The sequence below is a fragment of the Asparagus officinalis genome, chromosome 4 (genome assembly GCF_001876935.1).
Source record: "Asparagus officinalis chromosome 4, Aspof.V1, whole genome shotgun sequence".
Lineage (NCBI taxonomy): Eukaryota > Viridiplantae > Streptophyta > Magnoliopsida > Asparagales > Asparagaceae > Asparagus > Asparagus officinalis.
The window spans coordinates 644,428-671,412 of NC_033797.1; the positions used below are offsets into that span (position 1 = coordinate 644,428).

Genomic DNA, 26,985 nt, shown 5'->3' on the forward strand with positions numbered 1-26,985 from the left:
CGGAAATCTACAGAAATTTTTTAATTACGAAATTACTATTGTCAGATATTTTAAGAAAACTTTTCTACAAAACTGTCTAACCAAACACCCCCAAAGTAGAACTCGAAATGTCTCCTCATCTAGAACACAAAAACCTTGGGCCCATTAGAATTCGACCCGAACCGGATCCGATCCGATCCGATCCGATAGGACCCGGTAAATGACGGCCCATGAACGATCTCAGCGATGGAGACGAACAAGTGGCTATTTTAAATTCCCAGAGTTTGACTTTCTTCTCACTTTCGCTCTTTCTCGCGTCTTAGACTCTTTTCCGGATTCTATGAAAAGGTAATTCCTCTTTAAACCCTAATTCTCGTCGAATCCTTCCATTTTATTTTTTTCTTCTTAATATAGTTTAATTTGATTAGTATTAAGAGGGAGAACGAGTAGTTCGATCAGTTTACCTGAAAAATGCTGTTTTTCCCCCTTCATTAAAGAGGGAGAAAGAGTAATTCGAATCCTTATTATTATTATTATTTCTTTGCCTAACAAGAAGCCAAGGAAACTCTGAGAATTAAGATGCTGAACTTTTTAGCTTGGAGATTATTTGTTGACACAAATAATTCATTAAAGCGTAAAACTTGCTCTAAATCAGTTACGAAATTAACCATCAATAACATGTTACTCTTTCAGTGGCTACTGAAAAGAAGAGCAACATCAATCTGAAATTTATTTTAGATCATTTTTAATGATTGTTACTGTTTGGTATTTACCATATTTTCGTACCATCAGGCAGGAGTTATGAGATGCTTGGTATTGTGCATATAAACTTTCATTTGTTATTTTGTATCATGCTTAACATCATGGCATTTTTTGTCCACTTGATTGTCACTAAAAAAGTAGCCATCGTTACTCAGGTTATCTGAATGTACCTCTAAGATGCCAAGGAGAAGCAACACTTCTCCACCAGCGGTGTTGGCATCAGCTGCTGTTTATAATGAATCTAGTATTGAACAAAAAGGTGACAGACCCCAAAGATCGGCATTCTTGTGGGTAGCCTTGTTCATACTCCTACTAAATGGTTCCTGGGCAGTTTACTATTATGAGATTCAGAATCTCCCTTTGCCTGTAAATACTGAGCAGGCAGGCAAGCGGGGTTTCTCAGAAATTTCAGCAATGAACCATGTTAAGTACCTGGCAGAATTGGGTCCTCATCCTGTCGGTTCAAATGCCCTTGATGTTGCATTAGAGGTACATGTTAAGGATTTCCGGTATTCTTGATTTTTTGCTTTCAAGATTCTCTTTCTGGAGTTTTTTGTTTTTTTTTGTTTTCGTTCAATCGATATCTTTAAAGGCACGTGTTACTTCAATCACTCCATCAATTGCTGTACCTGGACTTTTGGTTTTTTTTGGGTAATGTAACAACTAACATGTGTGTTATATAATGTACCTGACATGTTTAATATCCATGATATAATATATTACGTGGACAAAGAGCCTCCAATAACAAACATGACCTGAAGAATAAGAGAATAAATTACCAGACTTTTTATCTCGTGCTACTTGTTTTACTGGTTTGTATGCAGTGGCGGATCCTGAACTTCTAGGTAGTGGTGTCACGATATAGTTAATATTTAAAAATTACAACTATTTCTCGATGGGTTTTTATTCTTAGAAAAAAGCACAATAGTAACTTCAATTAGTAACTCTATCAAGGAGATAAGTGCAATATTAACTTGAACGAGCTGGTTACTTAACATATGGGACCTATACTTAGTATGCATATTTGGGGGAGAAAATATTGACAATACACCTTATTCTTGAGACTTTTTTTTTATTCCAAGAATACTACTGATATGGGCTAGCAACCTTGTCAGATAGTTTATGATATGGGCTTACTGGACATGTGTTATTGTGGTTTTGTTTGAATGTCACTTCTTGAAGGCTTTAAGCGGGGTGCATTTGGGAACATGATTCTTGAATAGGGATTAGGGACTGATATATGATACGGAAGGTGTATAGTTTATGAGCAAGAAAATGTATAATGAGTGCCTGAAAACATGATTCTTTTATAGTCCCACATTTGGCTCAGTCTGGGGATTCGTAAGCTGCCTTTATGCTACCCATCAACTGAATTAAGAACCAAAAATACTAATATGAACATTGAAGATCATATGGTTAGTTTATATTTCATTTATATTTCTTTGCTTATCAACTTACCTTCTACTGGGTTTTAGTATAAGCTGTTCCTAACTTTTTTTTTGATGGAGCTGTTCCTATCTTTTTCATTGCCTCTTAGATGTTTTTCCAACCAATGGGAAGTGGTGTCACATGACACCACTTCCCATGGGGTGGATCCGCCCCTGTTTGTATGGTTGGATTCTATAAACTGGAAATTCACTTCATAGTTTGTAATAATCGTTACACTTTGTAATCTATTGTACTTGTTACCTTTTTGAGACTGTGGTAGTAGCAAAACTCATAACCTTCACAATGAGAATCGTCACATATGTTGATTTGTGTTTACTTTTGCAGCTAGCTCATCTGTTATTAGAACCAAGAAATGTTAGGGCACAGGCTTTATTGTCCTTGTTAGCGAGTTCAAACTTCTTCATGCCTACATATGTTATTTCTAGAATGCCATCAGTCCTAGCATGATCTTTATATAACTTTAATGGATTTATTGTTTTTTCCATTGATGATCCGTTATCACTTAATTCATTAATGCTGTCTTTTTCTTGACATTTTTACGTTAGTATGTTTTGGCAGCAGCTGAAAATATAAAACAGACAGCGCACTGGGAGGTTGATGTTCAAGTGGATCTCTTCCATGCTGACACTGGTGCTAATCGTCTTGTGAGTGGTCTGTTTAAAGGGAAAACACTCATTTATTCTGATTTGAAACATGTGGTCTTGAGAATCCTACCGAAATATCTACCGGAAGCAGCAGAACATGTGATTCTTGTTTCTTCTCACATTGACACAGTTTTCTCAGCGTATGTTTAAATTTTCTTTTCACTAACTTTTCTCTGGCATAAATTGAAACATAAGTTACGGTCACAATAAGGGTAAAGATCTGTTAACATGAATGAAATGAAAACTAAAATTGACATATTTGGACAATGTCGACACACAGCACATCTTCCGGGTAAAGATACTTGAAACTCTGGAAACTATCAGGAGATTTGTAGTTAGATGGTAGTTAAAGAAAACATTTTAATTAGAGTACTATAGGTAGCAATCCAGCGTTGTTAGATCTTAGTTGCCAATGGCAGATAGCTGTCTGCAGAGTGCAACAACGTGAGGTATTAGTATTTTTAGGGCCTGTTTGTTTGCCTAAAAAAATTGAAAATCAAAGAAATGGAAAACTATTAAATCAAAGAATTGTTTTGGGAGTGTTTGGTTTGCTAAAAAAAGAAGAAAATCAAAGAAATGAAGATGAGTTGTCACCTTATTATAGGATGATGTGAGTGATTTTTTAAGAAAACTTGTTTTGATGTTGTTTGGTTGGCGGAAAAAATAATGAAATAAATTATAAGAAACCTATTTCTTGTAATAGGTTGTTTTCTTTTGCTTGGTTATTTCTTAAAAATAAGAAAATATATGAGATGAGATGAGTTGTCATTATATTATTGGATGATGTGACCCACACTTAAGGAAATTATTTTTCTAGCTTTTTGGGAGGAAAACAAAGAAATAAAATGTTAATGAGATGAGATGAGGTGTCACAATCTTATTGGATGATGTGAGTAATTTTTAAATATGAGATGAGATGAGTTGAGTGATGTTGTGGATAAAAATAATATTTTATTAGATGTGGTGGATGTGATGGATGAGTTGTTGGATGAAAATAATATTTTATTAGATGTGATGGATGAGTTGTTGGATAAAAATAATATTTTATTAGATGTTGTGGGTGAGTTTTAGGGATGGAAACGTGTGAAATTGTACTTTTTGAGTTTTCTTGGTTTGCATTTCTATTTTTTGGTTTTTTAGGAAATAACCAAACAGCCCCTTAATGCATAACTCGCTTGGAAAACTTTCAGCTACAGAATGGCCTTTGTTCAGGTAAGCGATGTTAATAAAAATGAGCAACACAATATGGAAAGGTTTGTTGTATGCAGTTGACAGCTAGGGGATTGAAAACATGCAACACGTGATGGTCATCTATTCTGATCTCTCCTATTCCCATCTATACAGTAACATGAATCGTTCACCCAAGTTGCCCTCCTGATTATTTATGCCCCTCTATATGGTAAAAAAGATCATGAGTGAATGATAGAAGATAATAAATTTAAGGGTTATTAGCATTAACACCCCTTGATTGGTATTTCTAGAGGAATAAATTTCTGATAACCGCCTTCCCCTCATGATTTTAATTTTAGGGGTGTTAAGTGCTAATAAAGCAGTCGAGGGGTGTAAGTGCTACTAAAGGTATATATGAGAGCAATTATATGCTATTTACCCTAATTAATTTTACGACGATCCTAAGTAATTAAAAAAAACTTGGACATGAAAAACATGTGCTTAAAATCTAGTGTATTTAATTGGAGACTTTATTTGACTGATACTAATTGAGGATTATGTTACCCTCTTGTGTATTGATTCTTCAAAGCAATACCTCAATTCATATAAATAGGTCAGGATACATCTTGGGAAAATAAAAAGCATTTATAAATGTAATTGCATGAATGCAAACTTTGTAAATGTTACTTACTATTGCAAACATATAACTAAAATTGTTTATACTTGCTACTCAATATATGACTTAAATGCTATAGTGTAATTTATGTATTTCTGATGTATGAATTTCACTCCATGCTACGGAAAATAAACTTATTAAGTGCCTTTTGGTGCTATTTCTGTCTATAGCAAATGGTTGGTTTAGTGGAAGTAAAAGGTGTTTCTCTATTTGCAGGGAAGGAGCTGGTGACTGCAGCTCGTGCGTGGGTGTGATGCTAGAGCTTGCTCGAGGAGTATCACAATGGGCTCATGGATTTAAAAATGGTCTTATCTTTTTGTTTAATACTGGCGAGGAGGAGGGTCTTAATGGTGCACACAGCTTTATAACTCAGGTTTCAGGCTAACCTTCATTGATGTCCCATTAATCTTCCGACAAGCATGTAGATCTTTTATAGGGCCCATCACCAAAGGTGTCCATTTGGGTTGATTTTATATGGCTGTTTATCCATCTATTGGGCACTTACATCATATTTGGATGATCATTTTAAATTTAGTGCTTTAGTGCTTTTGATATTGATGGTGCATTTGGTTGATTAGTTAACCCAGTGTTTCAATATAACTTGTGTCACACGATTTTTGCACATAAGCTTTGGCTAAAGAGAAAAAAAAGAAGATATTAGAGGATATCAATAGTTCAGGATGAAGAGAGTGTACTAATCAGTTGTTCATAAGGATGAGGAGTATTCTTTATTCTTGTTGATATTATAAATTGTATTTATTCTGTTTTTCTCTTTTTTCCTTCACTAAAAGATTCAGAAGACTACAAACTTCTTTATGTTAGAAACTGTGCTGAACACCTGAGGATCTACTATGAAAAAAGATCCCTTTTATAACAGTTGATGGGTAAAAACATAAAGCTGAGTACAATTGAGAAATTGATGAAAATAAGACTTGTTGGGCTAGGCATAGTATGACCCACATATATTCTTAGAAGTTTATGCAATGATATAGTTCTAAATATCTCTCACTACTTTCATATAAATTGGATTATAAATTTCAATTTTTGAGTGCTAGATATGCAATCTGAATGTAGTAGTAGTGTAGTACATGTGCAGTTTTATAGGTTTTGATTTTATATGGCTATCTATAAGCTAAATCTGAACCTTAATTTGCTAAAAGGTGCATATCTTAGTTTTATATCTATATTAAATGATTATAATTGTGATGTTTATGCAAATTAGAAGATTTTCGTCATACATATATATAGAGTTTGCTATTAGAAGATTTTTGTTGGCTAAATCTCGATGTTTATTGCTTCAAAGTGTCACGCCCCGGTACCAAAGCGTAATAGTTTGGAACGTAACTCGGCCGGCAATGTAACCATATAATCACATTCACGCCTCTAGGTCATCATGTATACAAATATATTGCCAAAAAGAACTACAACATAGAGCATGTAACTAAGATAACACAGAAAATAGATAGATAAAGAAATCTCTAAAAAGACAGAGTTCTACTACAAATCCACAACTATCCAAAGTAGGAAAGAGGAAAAATACATCATAGTATGGAGAATCACATGTGGTTACAGGAAACGTCTCAGTCAAAATAACTACCTAAGACAATTGAACTGGAGAATTGATAGGATAAACGGTGATCACTGTCACTGTGCCTGCTTTTCAAAATACTCTCGGTCCTGCGAAGAAAGAATAGTCCCTAAGTATGGGGCGCACAAACCCCAGGGGAGCCAGAAAACTCCCAACAAGCATGTAAAATAAGGAAATTGTGCGTGTGTAAGTGTATGTGACAGACATCAAGAAACAATGAAATCTAAATTAAAGGTGGTGACTAAAAGAAATGCTATTTGTAAATATTAAGAATAAGTCTATCACAAAGCATACAAGCACATTATTATTATTATTTTACATGTTATTTGAATTAGAGGAGAATAAAATCATGTATATAAATCGGGTTCCCATAATCGTCCCGGGAACACGGCTTCAAGTCAAGTATTAGCCCTTGACCCTTATATATAATTCAGGATATCAAGAGTGCACATGAGCCCACTTATATACGCGTTATATTTTCCGTTCAATTCCCTTTTATAAAACCCACATTTATCTATTGATTTTAAGTGGTTGTGCATGAAATATTATTCACTAACCACAGAGTTTCCGTGGAACAACTTCCGTAAAACTATGAAAAATAACCGTGACCCAAAACATGCCTAATCAAGATGTGTGCATCGTTTGGTCAATGCCATTATAATAATAGTAATAATTAAGAGAAACTCCTCACACTGGGATATCGATGTCGAGGGTATAGCCATGCTATGATAGGATGCTTATGAATTATATTTTGACGGAAGTCGTTTTCATGCACAATCGACCTTAGTAAATGTCACTAAGTGATCAAACATGACATCGGGTATTCATCATCAAATGTCATCACTTTACTTATCAAAAAGGGAAAGATAAATAATTTACATAATTATTTAGTGTCAGAATAAGTCAACGGGTTTTGGTTTAATGACCTAAAGATTGGCACTTCTGATTTTAGTGAGCAAAAGGTCCAAACAGATCTAAAATTTGAGTCATAAATCCAAACGGGTCTGGAATTTGATATTGGATCCTAACTGGGTCAAACGGGTCTGGAATTTGAATTATAAACACAAACGGATCTAAAATTTGATATTGGATCATAATTGGGTCGAGTTTAAGTTCACAACAGACCCAAATGGATTTGAAAAAAATGAAGGGTTAAGGATTTGAACCCAAGACCTAAGAGCTAATAACCAAGTCACCTAACTACAACTCCAACCATTACTTTGTGAAAAAATTGCCTGCAACAAACAATTAAAACTATTCTTTGTTATAACTATAATCTAGAAAAAAAATTAGAAATCTTTAAAATTATAAATCCAAACGGGTCTGGAATTTGAGTTTTAGACCCAAACAGGTCTAGTATTTGATGTTGGACCTCAACCGGGTCGGGTTTGAGCTAAAAAATGGACCTAATTAATTCTTTTTTGTAAAATTTAAGGTTCTGAGATTCGAACTCCGGACCTCCATGCTAGAGGTGCTGCCTCTAGACCACTATGGCTAAGGGGTCTCTTCAGTTAGCTTGCTGCTGCATAATTTTTTCCACCTATTTCCAGTTTAATATGATTCTATAAAAAAATACAAATTAAGGATAAATAATGTATGAAAGATTTTAGAAAACTTATATGATCTATTGTACATACTAATACTAGAAACGAAATTATAAAAATAATAATAAAATAATAAACTTGTTACCATAAAAAGAAATTTACACATAAATTAAAGATATGTTTTAGTTGGAAAAATCCCTTGTCCAAATAATAGAAATTCATTCGTTTATTAGCTAAATCTACTCACCATAGAAGTTATAATTTAAAAGGGAAATTATTTTCTTATTCACCTAAATACCTAATTACCTAATTAGCATAAAAAGAGGATCATGAGATTTGAACCGATGACTAAGGGGTAGCAACCAAGTCATGTGACCACTAGGTCAAACACATCTGTGAGAAATCGACTACTACTGTAGAAGTACATATAACAGATAGTTTCTGATTACTAGACTAACAAAAAACAAATTAATTAGAAGTAGGGGTTTGAAAAAAAAATAAACCCGAAAATACATTGTTATACTAAACTTGGCCAAAATGGATAATAATAATATTACTCGAATTATGGAAAAAATTGAAAGAAGAAAATTTATTTCCTTGTTAGAGAAAATATCATTATCCAAAAGAAAAATGCTTGCATAAAGAGTAAAGATTTTTCCTATGTCTTTGTAATCAACAAAAGGTGATAAACCCAATTACAATCTCTTGCTCATGATTTTTTAGAAAGAAATCCTAGTATCTAGATAAGGTGATCATGAAAAATAAAAGAGTTGAAGGATAAGAAATGCTTGCCAAAATAATAATTAGACTCTGAAATTTGAAATCCCTATCCGTTCCTTCTCCTTGAGTACCCGACCCTTCTCTTTTTATTTCTCGTGTGTTTTTATGAAGAAAAAGAAGAAGAGATAGATAAGTTATTAAAGGAGATAGGGTTGTTAACAAAATATTAGGTAGTTAGAGATCTTCTAGTTAGAGAGGGAGGAGTTGGTTGAGATTTCTCTTTTTTTTGGTTAAATGTGGTTTCACGGTTATAGAGAAAACCAGAGGGATTTAAAAATTCTTTCTTTCGTGAGATGTGAAAAAAAAGGTATTAATCAAAGTCTCATATCGTGAGAACATTCAATTGTTTATCATAGTAGATGTTTCATGTTATAAGAGGGTTAAGTTTGCAATGTGAACAGCTTGCATGAATACTCCTCTTTTCCTTTAAAAACAGACTCATAATAAGCTATTTCTCATATTGGGATGTAAATCCAAGTTAAACACCATAAGATGCACCCCTCCTCTTCCTTCCTCTTTTCATTACTAGCTTGTTCATGCTATCATGTGATTGCATCTTGTCTTTAAGAACATGACTTCGTTCTTGGTATATGGACAATAATATGACAACAAAGTGGAATTGCAACTTTAATTTGACCAGTTTTAGCTCAAGGGGAGGTTGATAAGGGAAAAATGTTTGTTAGAGTCTGCATCCAACTTTCATAATCAAGGTTTTAAATATCGGATATCGGAAAAATATCAGATATCCAAAATTCATTTCGGATTGCGGATATCGGGAAAATATGGTAAATATCGGAATGCCAAAATGAATGTTTGCATATATAATATAATGTACTAAAATGTTATCTCAACATACTTAATGAAATCTAAGTATACAAAATGTAAATAATATATGTTTAGGATCACTAATCAACCTTATAAAACAAAAAAGTACAAATCGACATTGCTATATATCGTCAGATTTTTTGTAGGTCAAAATGTCATTTGATATAATGGGAAAACATGATATCTCGCCCAAAATTGCCAAACATCGTATATTGTTTTATGACAAGTCATATAAAAGGATATATCGGCCAACATATTGGCTGATATATCGGCTACATCAGGGATATATCACCCAAAATAGCCAAAATATGGTAAATGATATTTAGTGAACATATTGGTTGCGGCAAACCCCGTAAAAGGATATATCGGGCCATGTCGGGGATATTTGAAACAATATTCATAATTGAATCCCCTAACAACAGTAAACAACAATTCAGATGAGGACTTACCAGTGATCACCAATAACCTTATGATGATGATTACAATGATAATAAGTATAGTCATCGTAATAACCATAATACTATTAATAAATGCTAATGTTAATTTTATTACTGATTTTGTTAACTTGCATTTCTCCCTCTTTGAGATCTTGTATTTCACAAGTTAATTCACTTGTAATTACAATTCTACATGCTTCTTCTACTCTTTGTATGTGACTTCAAATATAATAACAGTTTTTCTTTCTGTTCTTTTTCGTCTCAATAAATAAACATGACTAGTTTATCACATTTTAACACGTCTGGGTGTCTTATTCATTGCATTGGATGCTAATATTTACCTCATCGATTATTCATGTCACAGTGCTCTCAAAGTTCTTCAAATATCAATTTAAGTTCACTCATGTTCAGTCTCTGTGGCTGTAGTTTTTACTGGCATACTTCTAAATTTTGTGCTTGCATGAATTTTCTTTGTCTTACCGAGTATGTGGTCGTGACCTCTGAGGCATTCATCATATATTACTAGTTTCTCAGAATGTTCTAATTGTTGTCTCCAATAATTTGATCTCTCAATTCCAGTTCATATTTATATCTCTCCCTAACAGTTGACATGTGTTTATAGATCTAAATATTTTTTACAATGGTATCTGCTCTTGCCTCTTGATTGCCTTTATACCTGAGTCATCTTCTCCTTATATTCATGCAGCATCCATGGAGAGAGACAATTCGTTTTATTGTTGATTTGGAAGCTATGGGGATTGGTGGAAAGTCTGTCTTATTTCAGGTACATATTTCAAAATTTCTTTTCTTTGGCATTTGTTAGCATTTTATTAGCTCAAAAGTAAGTTATTGAGCTATTTCATAGTTGCTAGTTTTAATTTGACTTAAATCATCATGCTGCCTCTTTCTTTGTTTGAAAATCTTCATCTAATTCTATTTGTCTCACTTCTATGATGAATTTTTTTGATCTAATATGCATCTTGATTTGTTATTACATACTAAATTCAACTGCACTATGTGGCAGAGTGGTCCCGATCCATGGGCTATTCAAACTTTTGCAAGGGTAGCAAAATACCCCTCTGGTCAAATAATTGCACAGGTTAGTATCCTGCTTTGGTGGTTCTTAGGTTTTTCTTTTTTACTACTCATATCTTCTATTTTCCTATTCCAATTTAATAAAGGCGTGACGACCCAAAGAAGAGTTTGTTCCAAATCCTTGGGTTAGTTACATGTTTTTCGCCATTAGCTCTTTAGGAAATTGCTTACTTATTATCTTGTGTCAAAATCATTATTATCAATCGTTGTGATCTACTGTACAATATTTTATAAGGAAATTACAATTTTTGCACCAAACCAAGCTTAGATTTCAATAAAATCATATTATCCTGGTTTTTGGATTCAAGATAATTGCAAAGCGTGGGCCAAATTTGAAATGATATCTGGTTTCCTAACTGTGCTGAAGATATGATTAGGTCCCTAATGGATGAATGAACAGGTTCTCTAGAAATCATGGCCGGATGAATTCTAACTGATAGTGTTGTACTTTCTAAGGTTCACTGGTGAACAAAGGAGAACAAAGAGAGTGCAAAGTACAAGCCATCTGAATAAATATTCTGAAAGTGAAATTGGGGACAAGAGATGTCACAAATCAGTCACCGATGTTACTTGGGCGCTTCTGTCTGATGCCATACCCGTACTCGACACGAACACGTACCCATACCCACGCCCACACTAACACTTCCTTGGACACTCCTTGAATATATCTATATGTTTATTTCAATGTGTACTCAATTATATAATGTATGCTTTAATTAAAACAATACACCTCTTTGACGTAGACAGTGTACTTCATGTCCACCTCTTAAAACTCATTGGACATAGGTAAGATTCATTTGAGTCCATGCCTAATTAAGAGAGATGATTTAAAGGGTTGTATAGGTTATCTTGTTAAAAATTGAGCGATTTTCCAATTTATAATATACATAGTAAAAGAAACATATATAGGAGTTTTAATTCTCATACACAAGAATGAAAAATTAGATTGCTTCTATGTAAATTATTAATTTCAACATATGTTAATAGTTGTGTCCCTATACCCTACCGCTTGCAAATTTGTCATGTCTCGTACCCGCAGTCGTTTTAGTTTCCCTGCAATATATTGAGTCATATATGGAAACAATTTTTCTTTTGTAAATATATAGTCATGCAAGGTGGAGTACTTACGAGGGCTTTTTTTTTAATGAAAAGGACCTTTGAAATAGGCCAAATTGATAGAAACCATCTTTCAAGTTTTTTTTTACACAGAAACCACCTTATAAGTGGTTTTAGCTTTCAATCAACCACCCCACCTTATAAGTGGTTTTAGCTTTCAATCAACCACCCCATGATAAATTCTGTTCAACCTTTACCCTAAATGCCAGAAACACTCTCCCTTCTCCCTCCTCACCCATCCTAACTACCTTCACCCACCTCCACCTTCCTTCCTTCTCTCTCACATCTACCCTCCCCATCCTTCATGCAAACCACGGTTGAGATGGGGCCTGGAGAGGAGGGAGGGTGAGATGGGATGAAAGATAAAGGAAGGAGGGTGAGTGGAAGAGGAGAGAGGAAGATGGAAGTAAAATGAAGGAGAAAGGAGGAGGGGGAAGATATGGAGGGGAGAAGAGGGTAGATGGAGGAATGAGCATAAGTGGAGGAGGAGGAGGAGGATGAAAAGGGGATGGAGGAGGAGGAGGAGGGCAGAGGTGGAGTGGATGAGGAGGAGAAGGAGGAGGGTATTCTGTGCATTTCGGGTAAAGTCGAATAAAAATTGCCCTAGGATGGTTGATTAAAAGCTAAATCCATTTATAAAGTGGTTTCTGTATAAAAAGGACTTGAAAGGTGGTTTCTATGGGTTTGTCCTAGTTTAAAGGTGGTTTTCAATAAAAACCCTATTTATTATTTAGTGTTCCGAATATAAAATCCCAAATAACTTCTCTACTACCAGTCATTACCAGTCATTTGCTAATTTACTAGAAGTTACGATGTGTCAAAAGTTTTTCTGTGAATTTCAGCAATATAAGGCATGTTTATCTTTACTTAGTATGGTGCACATACATTGTGCACGTGTGTGTTTTATACTTGTTCTGTGGACAAGGAAATTAGGAAGTGAATCAAAGGGGAAAAAAGATTTAAAGTAAAGCATTGGAATTTTTATCGGTTTTGTATGCGATTGCTTCTAAAGAAAACAAAACATTTAATCACTGTATTATCAAACATTGTTCTATATAATTTTTATCCTTTTTTCTTTCCCATTGTGGTTTCCTTAATGAAACACTCAAATAATGAGCTGAATGGCTTTTGTAAAAAAAAAAGATCTAAATTAGTTTTTAAATTTCATATTATGCCTATCTTATATAATCACTTTTTTCTCCTTTCTTTTCGTTCAATTTGTGCCCTTTTTTAAATTCTTAAATTCCAAAAAAATATTCTTTGCCATCGCTTTAATAAAGAATTTGTTCATTTTAAGTTATTCAACAAGTTATCGTTTTTCGGATATAAAATTTAGAAGTTGATTTCAAAAAATAGTCTTGCATTTAAATGGTTAGATATTTTCACCAAGCAGGTTTCTTTCTTTTTTCAGTATTAGGACGATGAGTATGTACATATACATTCTGCCAGCATATTTGGAGATTGGTCAAGTATATACTTAATTTACTAATTGCTCAGTTTATTCTTAGAATGCTCTTTCTGTAGAAAATGCATCTAAATCAACCAATCTCTAGAGATTCAGTAAAAGATTTCTCCCTTAATATGCTACAATTTACTTCATTCAAAAAAATACCATGTAATCTAATTTATTTAGATAAAACTAAATGACTATATATCTTCCCACAATGCGACATACTCCTTCCTAGTTATGTGCTTCATCCCCCCAATTCTTTCTCACAGTTACTTATCTGATAAACAATAATTATTGAATAACTACATATATGCAAAGAAATTCCTAGCTCTAATATTCTTCAAATCAAGGATAGATTAAGAATGTAGAAAGTTCTTGGTTGCCATAGTACCTAATGTTTGAGAGCTGATAAATCATGAGCAGTAATAGCCTTATCATAACCACCTGCTTGTAGAAATTAAGAGAGGGAAAAGCAAAAGCAACCAGGCTTAGTTTTAGACTCAAAGATCATGAATAAAAGCTTTGAAAGAGAAAAAAAGAACTGCGGCTTTCTCTTACCCAAATAAGCTGCAACAGTCTGAAGAAATCCATTGCTTAACTTGTGCTATGAAGGAAAACATTTACTAACAAATTTAGAAGCTTTTACTCATTAAATCCACAAAATTAGAGGTCTAGAAAATTGCACATAAAAATGTAGATCAGAAACAATGCTTATGAGCACGCAATCGCATTATTTACTTTTTCAAACAAAACTGTATAGTATTCATAAAAATCTGATTGAATGCCAAAGTGAAAAAGAAAATCAAACTGAATGGCTAAACTCAAAATAAACAAATCTAAGTCTTCCTGGGTATGTACTTTATAGCTAAAAAACCTGAATTTAGTAGAACTAAACTAAATAAATATGTGAATCTTCTGTCCATCTTATTTAGTTTGGTTATATGACATAAAAAGTGGTGGAAATGGAACTACAAAATAATTATCTATCAATAAGAAAGTTATTACTCTGAATTTGTGGAAAGGACCGCTGGATCATCAGATTCTGCTGCAACCTTCTCCACTGACTTCTTCTTTATATTCTGTTTTAGCTTGTCAAGCTTCTTAATGCTCTCCTCTCATTCTTTTTGGTATTTCTTATAAATAATTAGCATTATCGCTCGGGCATCCTGGATCTGAACAAGTTAATCCAGATGAACTATGATGATTGTTTGCTAAGTTACTAGAATTTAAGACCCATGTGTCAAAAGTTTTTCTTTGAATTTCTGGAATATAAGGCATGTAATCTTTATATACTGATAGTGAATTCTGCTGATCATGTTTTTGCAGGATCTCTTTAGTTCTGGAGCAATCAAATCAGCCACAGACTTCCAAGTCTATAAAGAAGTTGCTGGGCTTCCTGGGCTTGATTTTGCATATCTCGATCTTAGTGCGGTTTATCACACAAAGGTTTGCATTAAAACTGATCTTCAGTTTTTCCCCCATTAAAAACAAATTGTAATACAAGTAATAGAATACTGGTTTCCTTGGATAAGATTCTATACTCCTTACATCTTACCAGAAGAGAACATGTATCATTAGTAGTATTAAGTTTTCTGGTTCACATTTCTATCTAGAGATGGGAGTGACAAGGGTATTTATGGTGGTTGAATAAGTTTCTAGGGATGGAATATAAAGCTTATCGAGGAAGTTTGGTTGTTATTTTCTATGTATCTATTCAACGCATGCATGTACTATGTACGTATGTATGTAACGTTAGTAGGCATGCATGCATTTGGTACTTTATAGGAAAAACGTTTCGTACAGATCAAACCGAAGATTTGTCATCAGTGGCTGCCCAATGCAATCTTATATTGGTCTGAGAAAACCATATATCCTTTGGATGTTGATGGTATTTCCTTGACCCAATCTCATTATGTAACTACTAGTTACAATTTTAAGTTTTAACTGATATCTTCTCATTTGTGTTACTTATGAGCTAAGAACACCTACATAGGACTGGTGAACAAGGATTTGAAAGATACTCCACTTTGGAAGCTATATCCAACTGTGGGAACAATATATAATTAAAATCAATAAGCTTACATATGAATGTAGTGTGGTCTGTCTTGTATAACTGAGATAGTTAATTGTCTGAATGTTGATAGTTAATTGTCTGAATGTTGCCCAAATGCAGAATGACAAAATGAAGCTTCTTAAGCCGGGGTCTCTACAACATCTTGGAGAAAATATGCTGGCATTTCTGGTTGACGCTTCTATGTCACCTCATCTTGAAAAAGAATTGCAGACAGAAGGAGCAACCGGCCAAACCCAGGCTATTTTTTTTGATATCCTGGTATGACAGACATTTTTTACTGCTTTTATTTCTGGTGTTTAATATAAAGTTCAGATGGCTCAACGGGACTTCATCCGACCGAATTGCTGTCCTATTTAGTTCATTGATGGCGCTGCTGTAATTTTGAATCTGCATGCTTATAGGGACTAGGGGGAAAATTTTGGAAATAGTTACAAGATTCAGGAGACTAATCTCAAGTTGCAATGGTTTGGGGGTACTAATATTAAATATTAAAGATTTGAGGGATTAATATCCAAAAAACCCATGATTTTTTATAGAGGGTTCCCTGTATAATTTCTTTTACCGAAATTTAGAAAAAAAAGTAGGTAAGGAGAAACTAGAGAAAACAGTTGTTCAAAGAGCCTATTTTAGAGGAACTTTTGACCACACTAAGGTTAAGGAGCTGATCAAACTGCAAACGCTAAAATAAAACTTACTACATATTTGAACTACATACCATAGACAATAACTTCTAGTCTATGAGACATTTCTTTTACACAGGATAACTTTGCTTCTTCACAAAACTCTTTTCTTTGATGAGGCATTACTTCAAACACATAGTTCACCAAGATAGATAGATTGTTACCTTAGGACTAGTGGCTTTGTAACTTTTTACGGAGTGGGTCTTCATTTGGGTTCAGGTTTGGCTTTGGGTTTGCACTTTTTATTGAATCTGCTGGTACCTCTCTTATAACTCACTTGTCTTCTTCGTCAACCTTTATCTTACCTTTACCGTTATCAAGAGCCTCATTGATGATTGCTCGATATTTGTTATTGGTGTGATGACACTTCCGGATCTAGGGTTTGGGTTTGGTGGTTTTGGTGGGAAGGGGGAAGAAAGGGATGGTGACCTTCTGAGTTCCAGCACCAGAAACCTAGCAAGGGTTATCCTAAAAATTAATTTTGAAATTATATATGATTTCAGATTAATAGCCACGGGAAAGAATGGATCGAGGGAATAATGAAATGAAACGCATTTAAACAAATTGTTACTTCCTTGACTGGGATTAGAGATCCCACATTTTTTGTGCATCAGCACAATTTAAATGCTTCAAGTACTGGAAAGTCTTAAATTGTCAAATAGTCAAAGCTAAATATGATTTATAGCTATTGGACAGTTATATAAATAAAGGTTTCACTATTTTAGTTATCATGGCACCTAGGGGACCAAAATTACCTAATTGAGTTGTAGGATTTTGTCCTTTTGTACATTGCAATACTTTGAAACCCTAAATGAGCCAGCTGAAAAACAATTGAATGATGACAAAGTTGTCAAGGTTGGTATTCCTTATTTTCATTGAGCAATACCAATAGTGCATGTCCAACTAGTCATGCCATCTCTTTTTATTTGCAACCACAACTAAAAGATAGAAACATTCTTGAATTAAATAAAAAAAAAGGACCTAGCCCTTATCTAAAAATAAGACTAAAAGTTAGAATATTAAAAAACCCAACAAATTGTTATGCAAATCTAAATTCATAACTAGCTATAAAGATAAGACCAACCTACTGAAAAGAGAAGATCCTGGCTCATTTTCAAAGTTATAAGCTTCAAAATGAAGTCTGAAAGTCGTTCTCCATCACTTTCCTTATCAATAATGTGATCTTCTGATGCTTGATGTTCAGATTTTTCACATTGTGAGCAGCAAATTTTGACCCTTTTTCCATAATGATTTAGATACAGTGCCTGAATTGAAATCTAGTTCTTTTATTATGCAAATTATTTTTCAGCAATTCAAACAGCCCAAATTTATATGCTCTTGAAAACTGCAGGGAATGCACATGGTTGTGTACTCCCAACGCCTTGCAAGCATGCTATACAACTCCGTGATATTGCAAGCACTTCTATTATGGGCGACATCTTTATTTGTGGGTCGTTATCCTGCTGTGATTGCATTTGGAATAACATGTGTGAACATTTTTCTCATGTGGGCAGTTTCCCTGAGCTTGTCAGTTCTAGTAGCCTTCATAGTACCTTTGATCAGTTCCTCCCCCGTACCATATATTGCTAACCCGTGGTTAGTTGTTGGTTTGTTTGGTGCGCCTGCCTTAACTGGGGCAGTAGCTGGTCAGCACATAGGCTTTCTCTTTCTTCAGAGACATTTGCGTCGCACTTACTCTGCAAGGGAACCTGGTATGTCTCCAAATGTTCGAGAAAATGCAATAAAGTGGGAGGCGGAAAGATGGCTATTCAAAGGGGGCTTTATCCAGTGGCTTATCCTTCTTATTGTTGGAAATTTGTATAAGGCTGGCTCTTCATACTTAGCACTTGTTTGGCTGGTTTCACCTGCTTTTGCCTGTAAGTTCCACACCTCTCTACTTTTAGTTTTGTTCGCAGCTTTCTGTTGTATATGACTTCTGTGACTTATTTTTCTAGATGGTCTTATGGAAGCAACACTGTCTCCAGTACGGTTACCAAAGCAGCTCAAAATTGCTACCTTAATTGTTGGTTTGGCCATGCCTATTATTCTATCGGCTGGTGTAATTATCCAGCTTCTAGGGACATTAACAGGGATTTTGGTTCGATTTGATAGGTAGACATACATTCTTCTGGGTGATATTTTCTCTCTGTTATGTCAGTCATATTCATATGAATGGTTGATTAGCAGAATAATCGTCTTAATCCAGTCTTATTAGCATTGCATGTCAGAATCTCAATGAGCCTTTATTGTCTTACAGATCAAGTTAAAAGAATTTCTTGAATATATTTTTTGATATATTCAACCTTTTCTCATTTACCTGCAGGAACCCTGGTAGCACACCTGGATGGCTTGGGAATCTCATACTTGCTATGTTCGTTGCAGCAGTTGTCTGTCTGACACTGGTGTACCTACTTTCTTATATTCATCTTTCAGGTTGTAGCTTTATTTTTTTGTGCTTATGCATTTGGCATTTGTGTGCATCAATAACTTTTGTCCTTCTCAACTGAATCTAAAGTCACAAGATTATAAAGCTGGCATATCTTGTTTATATGAGAAGAAATTGACATAATCCTTGAAACTCCAGTTGAATACAAATTGTTGCGAGATTAAATGCTGAAGATTTAGTAAACATGTTAATTTGTGGTTGTGTATCCTTGTGATGGGTGGCGGATATACATGGTAGCAGTTTTTAAAGGAGACTTTTAATTCAAAAACACTTGCTTCAACGTGCTTTCACTCAGAAACAAGTTGTTCAACTGCACGGAGAATCCAGCTTGTTAGGTCCTAATAATCTCTTTTCTTCTTTTTTTACAGAGATGCATAATCATGTCTCATAAACTGAAAGTTTTAGTTTGTTTCTGTAAAATCGACCCATGTGATAATATGAGCACCTTCTCTGAACATATGGCTTTACTGATTCCGATGCAATTTGCCATTTGTGGTGAATCCTGTTCCTTGGTGGACCTGGCTTGTCACATCCGAAAATTGGGTCCATCAAAATAATCCAATTTAACTTAATAATGTAACATCAAGATACATGGCATGCTTTTTAGGCAAACCAAACATTAATGTCCTATGCCCCTGAGACTTAACTTCAGGTAATCGATTCGGTTCCAGCTACTGCATTGTTTGTTTTTGTTGCAAAAATGTTTTATTTATCCATTGTCATTGATTCTATTCCCAAAAACTTGGATATGTGTCTGTCAGCATTTTATTACATCACTATCTGCCTGTGGCTAGCAAGATTTAACATTTTTGTTATATACAGTGAACCATTAGTTACTTCAAGGCTTGGGTTATTTGATGGTCTTTGTGGTGGTAGTGTTAGCAATATTTAACATGTTGTTTTATTAGCGATAACTTACTATTAGTCGCAATTGCTTGTAGTTTTCACCATTTAAATTGTTTCAAATTGTTGCTTGAATAACAAAATTATCGTTTGCAGGTGCAAAAAGGTCAATAATTATTTCAGCTTGTGTCCTACTTGGTCTCTCATTGGCTGCGGTATCAACTGGCATCGTCCCTACATTTACAGAGGATATCAGCCGTGCAGTTAATGTAAGCCATTTCAAGACTATGGAAACTCCTTTTGTTTATAAATTATCTGGTATCACTTGCAAATGTCATCTTTCATCATATCCAATCCAACAAGTTATTATGGAGTCATGTCTTAAAAGTTTTTTTATTCTTTTGTCTTCATTTTGGTACATTGGTGAATAAGTTGCATTAATGTGATATGACAAAATATATGATGAATGTAAGATTGGCAGGCAGATGACTCTAGAGATCACCATATGTCAGCTTAGAAATATTTTAAGTATCCCCGATTATTTTTGGCATGTGAAGTGTGTATGAAAATGTGGCATACTTGTTACCCCAGTTTCACCTCCCTCCTACAGTCAACATTATTAAGCACTGGGAGATTGCTTTGCAGAGAAAATAAATATCCATGAGTATAGTCTTTCTGAAAAAACATTAGCTTTTTGGTTGCCTGAGAAGTAGAAAGTGGATTATTATTTGTTTTTAAATTAAATTAATGTGCCTTATCCACTAACGGAAATAAAATTGTCTATCAAATTGACTAAATCCTGATGATTATAGTGAAGAGGACTTTAGCGTACTGAATGTGAAACCATATCTTCTATAAAGGCATGTATCATCACATGACACAGACTTTTTTATCTGGAGTCTGAAATTGGAAATAATCTCCTGATCTTTTGAGATGTGGTTCTGCATGAAAGCATAAAGTGTCTTGCACTAAAGAAATTTAGATTTTTAACTTGCTGGTTCAATATGTAGGGAATTGTCTCATGAAGGTGTTTGAGAAGACTTCTCAAACCAGACTATTATACACAAAATTACATAGCTAGTGATGGAGGAGCACATATAGGAATAAGTAAAATCGTTTATTTTTATCAATGAGACAAGGAAAGCCTCATAACTGCATGGCATGGACTTGGATACTACACAAACACCACAGCAGCACATAACAGATTCTTAACGTACATCTATTGCATGACTATCATGTCCAACACGTCTTATATCTGACACATGTCTGACATGGCATGGCTTTATGTTTGGAACATCCTTATACTCAACATGAGATCAAGGAGCACTGAGGCAGCTAGAGGCTCACCCATCGGCATGCTTGTTTTCCATGAATAACCTTTTCCAATATAGTAACTGATAATTGCTATTCCAAGTATTTGATCTTATTCTAAATGATGTATATACCAAGGTGGCATCATATGTGCTAATGCTGATGACAAATCCTATGTTCGGAACTTAGGATGGTGTCTGTTATAGGTTCAATATACAGGAGTATTGTGTAGATCCCATTTACTTGTATAGTCTGTATATATGATGCAAGGAGAGACAGCGGGTGTCAACTGCTACAAGAAGGGAATTTTTTCCTGCTACAGTTGTCTAGAAACAATTCATATCTACACTACCACATGTATCTACCTACAGCAAGGATCCGTATTAATGCTGGTCTTTCTGCTTTAAGTCGCATGGATGAAAAATTGCAGTTTACGTTCCTCTACTCATGTATCAAGTTGCTGCATGATGGAAATTATTCAATAATAGTAAAATAGGACCACTGGCTTCATGTGCTCCAAAGTAATAACCTATCATCAATACATGTTTTAGGGGCAGCTGAGGACTTCTGACCCTATGCAGGTCTACAGTGCTGGGAAGCCTTGTTCAATGGGCTTCTTTTTTATCTTTTTGACCAACTTCCTTTTTTCAATTAGTAACTACTCCTTCAATGAGGGAGATTTGATGTCCTGGCTATTCATTTTTCTATATTGCTAGCATTGTTAACACCACCATGGTAAAAGTGCTTCGAATTCATCTTAAAGCGGTAGAAGGGAATTAGTTTTTTGCTACAGTTTTGGCATAACTAATGTCAAAAGTCTTTCTGCTGCAACTCTTTTTTTTTTCCAGGTTGTGCATGTAGTGGAGACAACAGGAAAATGTGACGAAAATCAACCCCCATTGTCATATATTTCTTTATTTTCTACCACTCCTGGTAAATTGACAAAGGAGGTTGAAAGTTTGAAGGATGAAAAATTTGTTTGCGGAATGAACACGAGTGCTGATTTTGTTACTTTTATGGTAAAATATGGCTGTTTAAGTTTCAAGGACACTGAGAAGGGATGGAGCAATATGGACATTCCTACACTCCATGTTGAACGAGATTCAGTAACGGATGTTAGGCAAACACGAGTACTAATGGACACTAAACATTCAACTCGTTGGTCACTTGCAATTAACACCGATGAAATCAGTGACTTCACGTTCGAAGGTAATAAGTTTTTTTTTTTTCTTTTCCTTATGGTGCTTATGAATTTCTTTCTAGTAGAAATATTGATTAATAAGGGTCAGAAGCTCAGACCTGAGTCATTCCTATAAATATGTATTAACAGTATTACCTACCTGTAGAAACTATATAAATATGTAGCAGTCCTACTACTACCTACCTGTAGAAACTATCTTTAAATGATAATTGTGGTAATATGAAATCAAAGAATCAACAAGAGCAAAACCTTCATCATGGAATAGAGTCAAGAAACTCTATTTTACATCACAGAAACATAAAACGAAACAGAGAATGTTATGTATAAATAATATTACATCTCATTCACTATAAGTCAACCAAAAATCTAAAAAGAGTCTAGGCTATTTGTTGATGTATTTGAAATATCAAGTTTTGGTGGGGCTATATGGAGAGTTTTTGGGGGCTTCACTCTCCTGAGTCCTGAGAAAGAAACCTAACCATTGGAATTTAATCAGATCTGTTGGTTGAAGTTCAGTCAAGTAACCAAGTTGCTGCCATGTCATCAATTTATGTTACATATATTTCAGATACATAGGAATTATTTAAATGGTTTATAAAATACGGCCCCTAATTATAACAAGAAGGGGGGAAAACATAAGTGTAACTTACCTTAAATTACAAATGCTTAAAAAAAAAAAAAAAATTCATGAGACCATCCTTGCTAATGCTACAGGTGGATGTTCTTTTTTCTAAACTATATATGATTTTGTTTCAGCCAACACTCGTTTAGCTTACTTTAGATTGTGCTACATGACCTTATCTACCAAAATTACTTATTAACTTCACTAGCTCTGCCTTCTGTTGAACATTATGAACACGTCTTTTCTTTATTGACTTAACTAGCTCTGTCTTTTGTTAAACACTAGTATAGAACACGTACGTTGCACGTAGATATTTGTTTTATATTCTAAATTTGAATTGCCGCAAACATTTCGGAAAACGGCTTGGTTGTTATTGTTGGTGTTGTTATTCTAAATTTGAATTAAATTAATAAGTTATAGAAATGAATACTAAAAACTAATAATTTTATTAAGACAAATTCTTTGAAATAATAATATTTAGTAGTAGTAATGATAATAGCAAATAATATGATTAAAAATAAAAAATAATTAAATAATTAAATAAATAAAAAAGAAAAATAGATAAGATATCTACGAATATGATCAGTAATTCAATTTTAGATAAGAATTTAATGATTCGAAACAGAAATCTTAACTTCATAGAATATAGAAAAAATATCTTATTTCACTTTTTTGATTTTGTAAGATAAGATTAAGGTCTATTAGACTAATAAATTAATTAAAATTAATATATGTTTGGATTCATATGTTAATTTAGCAGAAGTTATAGACCCATCACAAATGCAAATAAAGCACTCATATTCAAGAGTTAACATAGGTAAAGATAAACATAATAGCAACTATATAATGCTTGATACATTAGTGAGCAAAAGCTTGTACAATAACGATTAAATCTTCCAACAATGACAATCACTCGAGAGACTAAAGATGGTCTTCCACTAAATCATCTAATATCGCTTTGATCTGAAATTCAACATGGCATTACTTAGACCTTCCATGAATCACATCTCTCTCTTTTTCTATTTTCACTTTTCAGACTTATATGGTCAAAGGCCTGAGAGTATCAAATATTTGTGAGTGAAGAAGTAACATTAGATAAATAATACTCTATTTAAAATTATAGGGGAAGAAAAAATGTTAACGTATCACAATTAATTTTAAATCAATAGTTTTTCTCTATCTGTTTAAGTTTTGTAATAGGGGTCCTCACCTCTCTATTAATAAAAGTTTCTTTTAAAAAAGTACATATAGTCATTATAGGTAAATAACACATAACCCTTCATCTATACCTTAAATTGCACTAAACTTCTCTCAATTCATTCAATAACTCTCATTTCTTCACAATCCATAAGAAAGAGGGATGCTAATTATAATTTATCTTTCTGAAAATTGTCAAACTCCCTCGCTTCATTGATTAGTTGTTGGCGTCCTTTAATTCATGAGAAGAAGGGACGTTACTTTCAACTTTATCTTTCTAAAAACTACATTTCAAGGGGGTTAGTTGTTAGTACATGATTTGAGGGGTTTTGTGCAAATCAAGATGTAGATGGGGGAGGTTACATGCAATTAACCCTAAAAATGAATACAAATACAAAGAGTTAAAAGATCATGTAAATCAATGCAAATTAAAAGTTGGATAATTTTAAGCAGAGATACAAGCACAGGATGCAAAATTAATGTTGGAGCAAATATAAACATGTAGATGATTCTTTTTTCCGACAACGAAGCACATGTTGAGTGATTATGCATGTTGTATGTAGGTTGAGAATGATGAATTTTGACAGTCTAAGGTAGAGATGGGGATTATGAGTTAGGGATTTGAATGAGTTTGAATGGATATTAATGTGTTACTGAGATTATAAACATTACTCGATTTATTACTTCAAAAAAAAATATTACCCAATTTAATTCATAGATAAAATTATTTAAAGTAGGGATAAAAGAGTTATGAATTGGGAATTTTATGGGTTAGAATGGTGATTAACATGTTGAGATTATAATAATTGGTTTAATTCATTGGTGAAATTATTTAGTTGTCATGCATATTGTACTTAATTGTGGATACAATAATTTGGTATCTTTCCCGTCCTAAGAGAAACTTAGCGTAGTAAATAGCCTGTAGTTGTGAACTAATTTTTAAAAATAACAATTCTTAGCTAAAATCGTGTAAATATGAAGAACATAAAATTTTCACTTGTTTCTTGGTTTTCTAGGCATACAAATGTTGAATAAGTCTTGAGGTTTAGACTCTTATCAAATTATTGGGCATATTGTATTATTAGTCCTCATGCTTGGTTGTATAAACAACTCTGTACCCTCTCTATTTATAAGTGGCAAATGTTCATTTAATTAACGCACACTAATAACTCAACCATGGTTTCTCTCTTGCTCTTTCTTTCCACTATGTCCCTTCTTCCTCCTACCACCTCTTCTTTAAAAGAAAGATTATATATGTCTCGTATAAGGCCCTTCTTTCATATAATAAACATTCTAGTAATAAAAATTCCTTGGTAAACCTGGAAGAATTGCATGCTTATGACTAGCGAACTAACTTTTCAATTGCTCTGTATATTCCTCTAATACCAAATAATACTCCAAAGTAAAAAAGGTTGAATCTTTATCATCATATTGAAATTAATTCCTGAAACTAAAAAAAAATTCCCAACATTCAATCAAGATAGATCATGCCGATAACTCAAGGTCTAGCAGGAGCTTAATTTTGGAGGTATAGTAAGCTCCAGTAGCCCAGAGGCTAACGTCGTCATCCTTGAAGGCTTAATATTGGAGGTTGAGTTTGTTGGCGAGAGCTTGTGGGCTATTGCGAGAGCGAAAGAAAGAGAGATTATGAGGGCAAGAGCTTAATATTGGAGGATAAACTTATTTTTCATGATAGATTAAGGATTTGTGAGGGGTAGAAGTAAGAGGTTGTATTTATGATTGATTGTTTAGCGGTTATAAGATGGAGGAAATGAAGAGGTTTGATTTAAGACAACACCCCATAAGTAAATATGAGGTGTTAATAGGTTGAGAAAAATGCTTAATTAGTGGAGTTCAAAAGATTATGAAGACTTTTTGAAAAGAAAAAAACAAGATAATGAAAAGTTTAAATTATCCTTACTAAGCTAATCTTCATCCAAATACAAACAACATATACATATAACTTTCACTATAGAAATGATTGAATACATCAATTCAACTTTTTTTACAAGTGAATGAGAGTTTGAATTCTCATAATCAGGTGTAAATTAACGTTAGTAGAGAGGGACTATTATTAAATGAAACCCTTAAACTTCAATTAACGTTATGCATTCACCTTTCAATTCCTCATGAAAATTAAAGCTCATCCCTTTGAATAACCACCTAGCTATTGTCCTTTTTGACCTCAAATAAGGTGCTTTAATAAGTAGCGCATATAAGCATCAGTATTAGATATATAGTATTATTTGTTGTCAATTGATGTTATTATTGAGGATATTTTGGAAAACAAAGTTTTAACACCCTTCACACTTTTAGAATAATAAATAAATAGTATTAGATTAGATTAGATATTAGATTATGAACACATAATGAACACATGAACACATAAACACATGCCTTCTGTTGGACATTATGAACATATGGCTATATATGAACTTTTGCACTCTGCAGATTATGATTAAGAACTAAAACATGTTATGCATTTTATTGTCTGCGAACAGCTAATGCAGTGGAAGTAGTCCCATTGGGTGGAAAGACCCAGGTTGATGGATGGCATATCATTCAGTTCGCAGGAGGAAGGAACGCACCAACAAACATTCACTTGAATCTTGTTTGGTCGACTAACGTCACACATCCTCAAGGACCACCAAATATAGAATCAGAAAGCTCAAAACCCTTGTTAAAACTGAGAACGGATGTGGACAGAGTGACTCCAAAAGTTGCTAGGGTTCTTGAAAAGCTTCCTTCATGGTGCTCTCTCTTTGGTAAATCCACGTCTCCAATGACATTGGCTTTCTTGACCAGCCTCCCAGTAAATCTGTAGGTCGACGACCTATGTTCTATCTTCAGCTTATATTCGGGAATGGATATATGGATGAGCCCGTGAGGTTAAGTTTAGCTCTGTAATATAATTCGAACTGAGTATTGCTCCATAGAATAACTTCTAAATAAATTCCTCACAGAAGTAGTTGCATTATTTTACTTTACATGATCAATTGTGTGTTTGTTTGTTTGTTTTTTTTTTGTTACATTAACACTGAGGGAACTTGTAATTTACTGTGATTCATTTGAACCACAGGTGTGTAATTATTAAAA

At 33.9% G+C, this 26,985-nt stretch overlaps 1 protein-coding gene across 1 annotated transcript; it reads left to right on the plus strand.

The window, feature by feature from the left end:
- Nucleotides 223-26,871, plus strand: LOC109836287 (endoplasmic reticulum metallopeptidase 1). Its single transcript, XM_020404145.1, has 14 exons — nt 223-327; nt 897-1,230; nt 2,736-2,974; nt 4,897-5,053; nt 10,561-10,638; nt 10,879-10,953; nt 14,842-14,961; nt 15,689-15,847; nt 17,621-18,146; nt 18,225-18,381; nt 18,593-18,702; nt 19,715-19,827; nt 21,718-22,078; nt 26,391-26,871. The coding sequence occupies exons 1-14, from the start codon at nt 320-322 to the stop codon at nt 26,711-26,713; spliced, it is 2,760 nt and encodes a 919-aa protein (XP_020259734.1). The 5' UTR covers nt 223-319; the 3' UTR covers nt 26,714-26,871.

What these genes read in the sequence shown, in the direction of transcription:
- LOC109836287 (XM_020404145.1), top strand. An exon ending in CACACAGCTTTATAACTCAG is followed by an intron (nt 5,054 to 10,560) that starts GTTTCAGGCTAA and finishes ATATTCATGCAG; the next exon opens with CATCCATGGAGAGAGACAAT. An exon ending in CTGGTCAAATAATTGCACAG is followed by an intron (nt 10,954 to 14,841) that starts GTTAGTATCCTG and finishes ATGTTTTTGCAG; the next exon opens with GATCTCTTTAGTTCTGGAGC.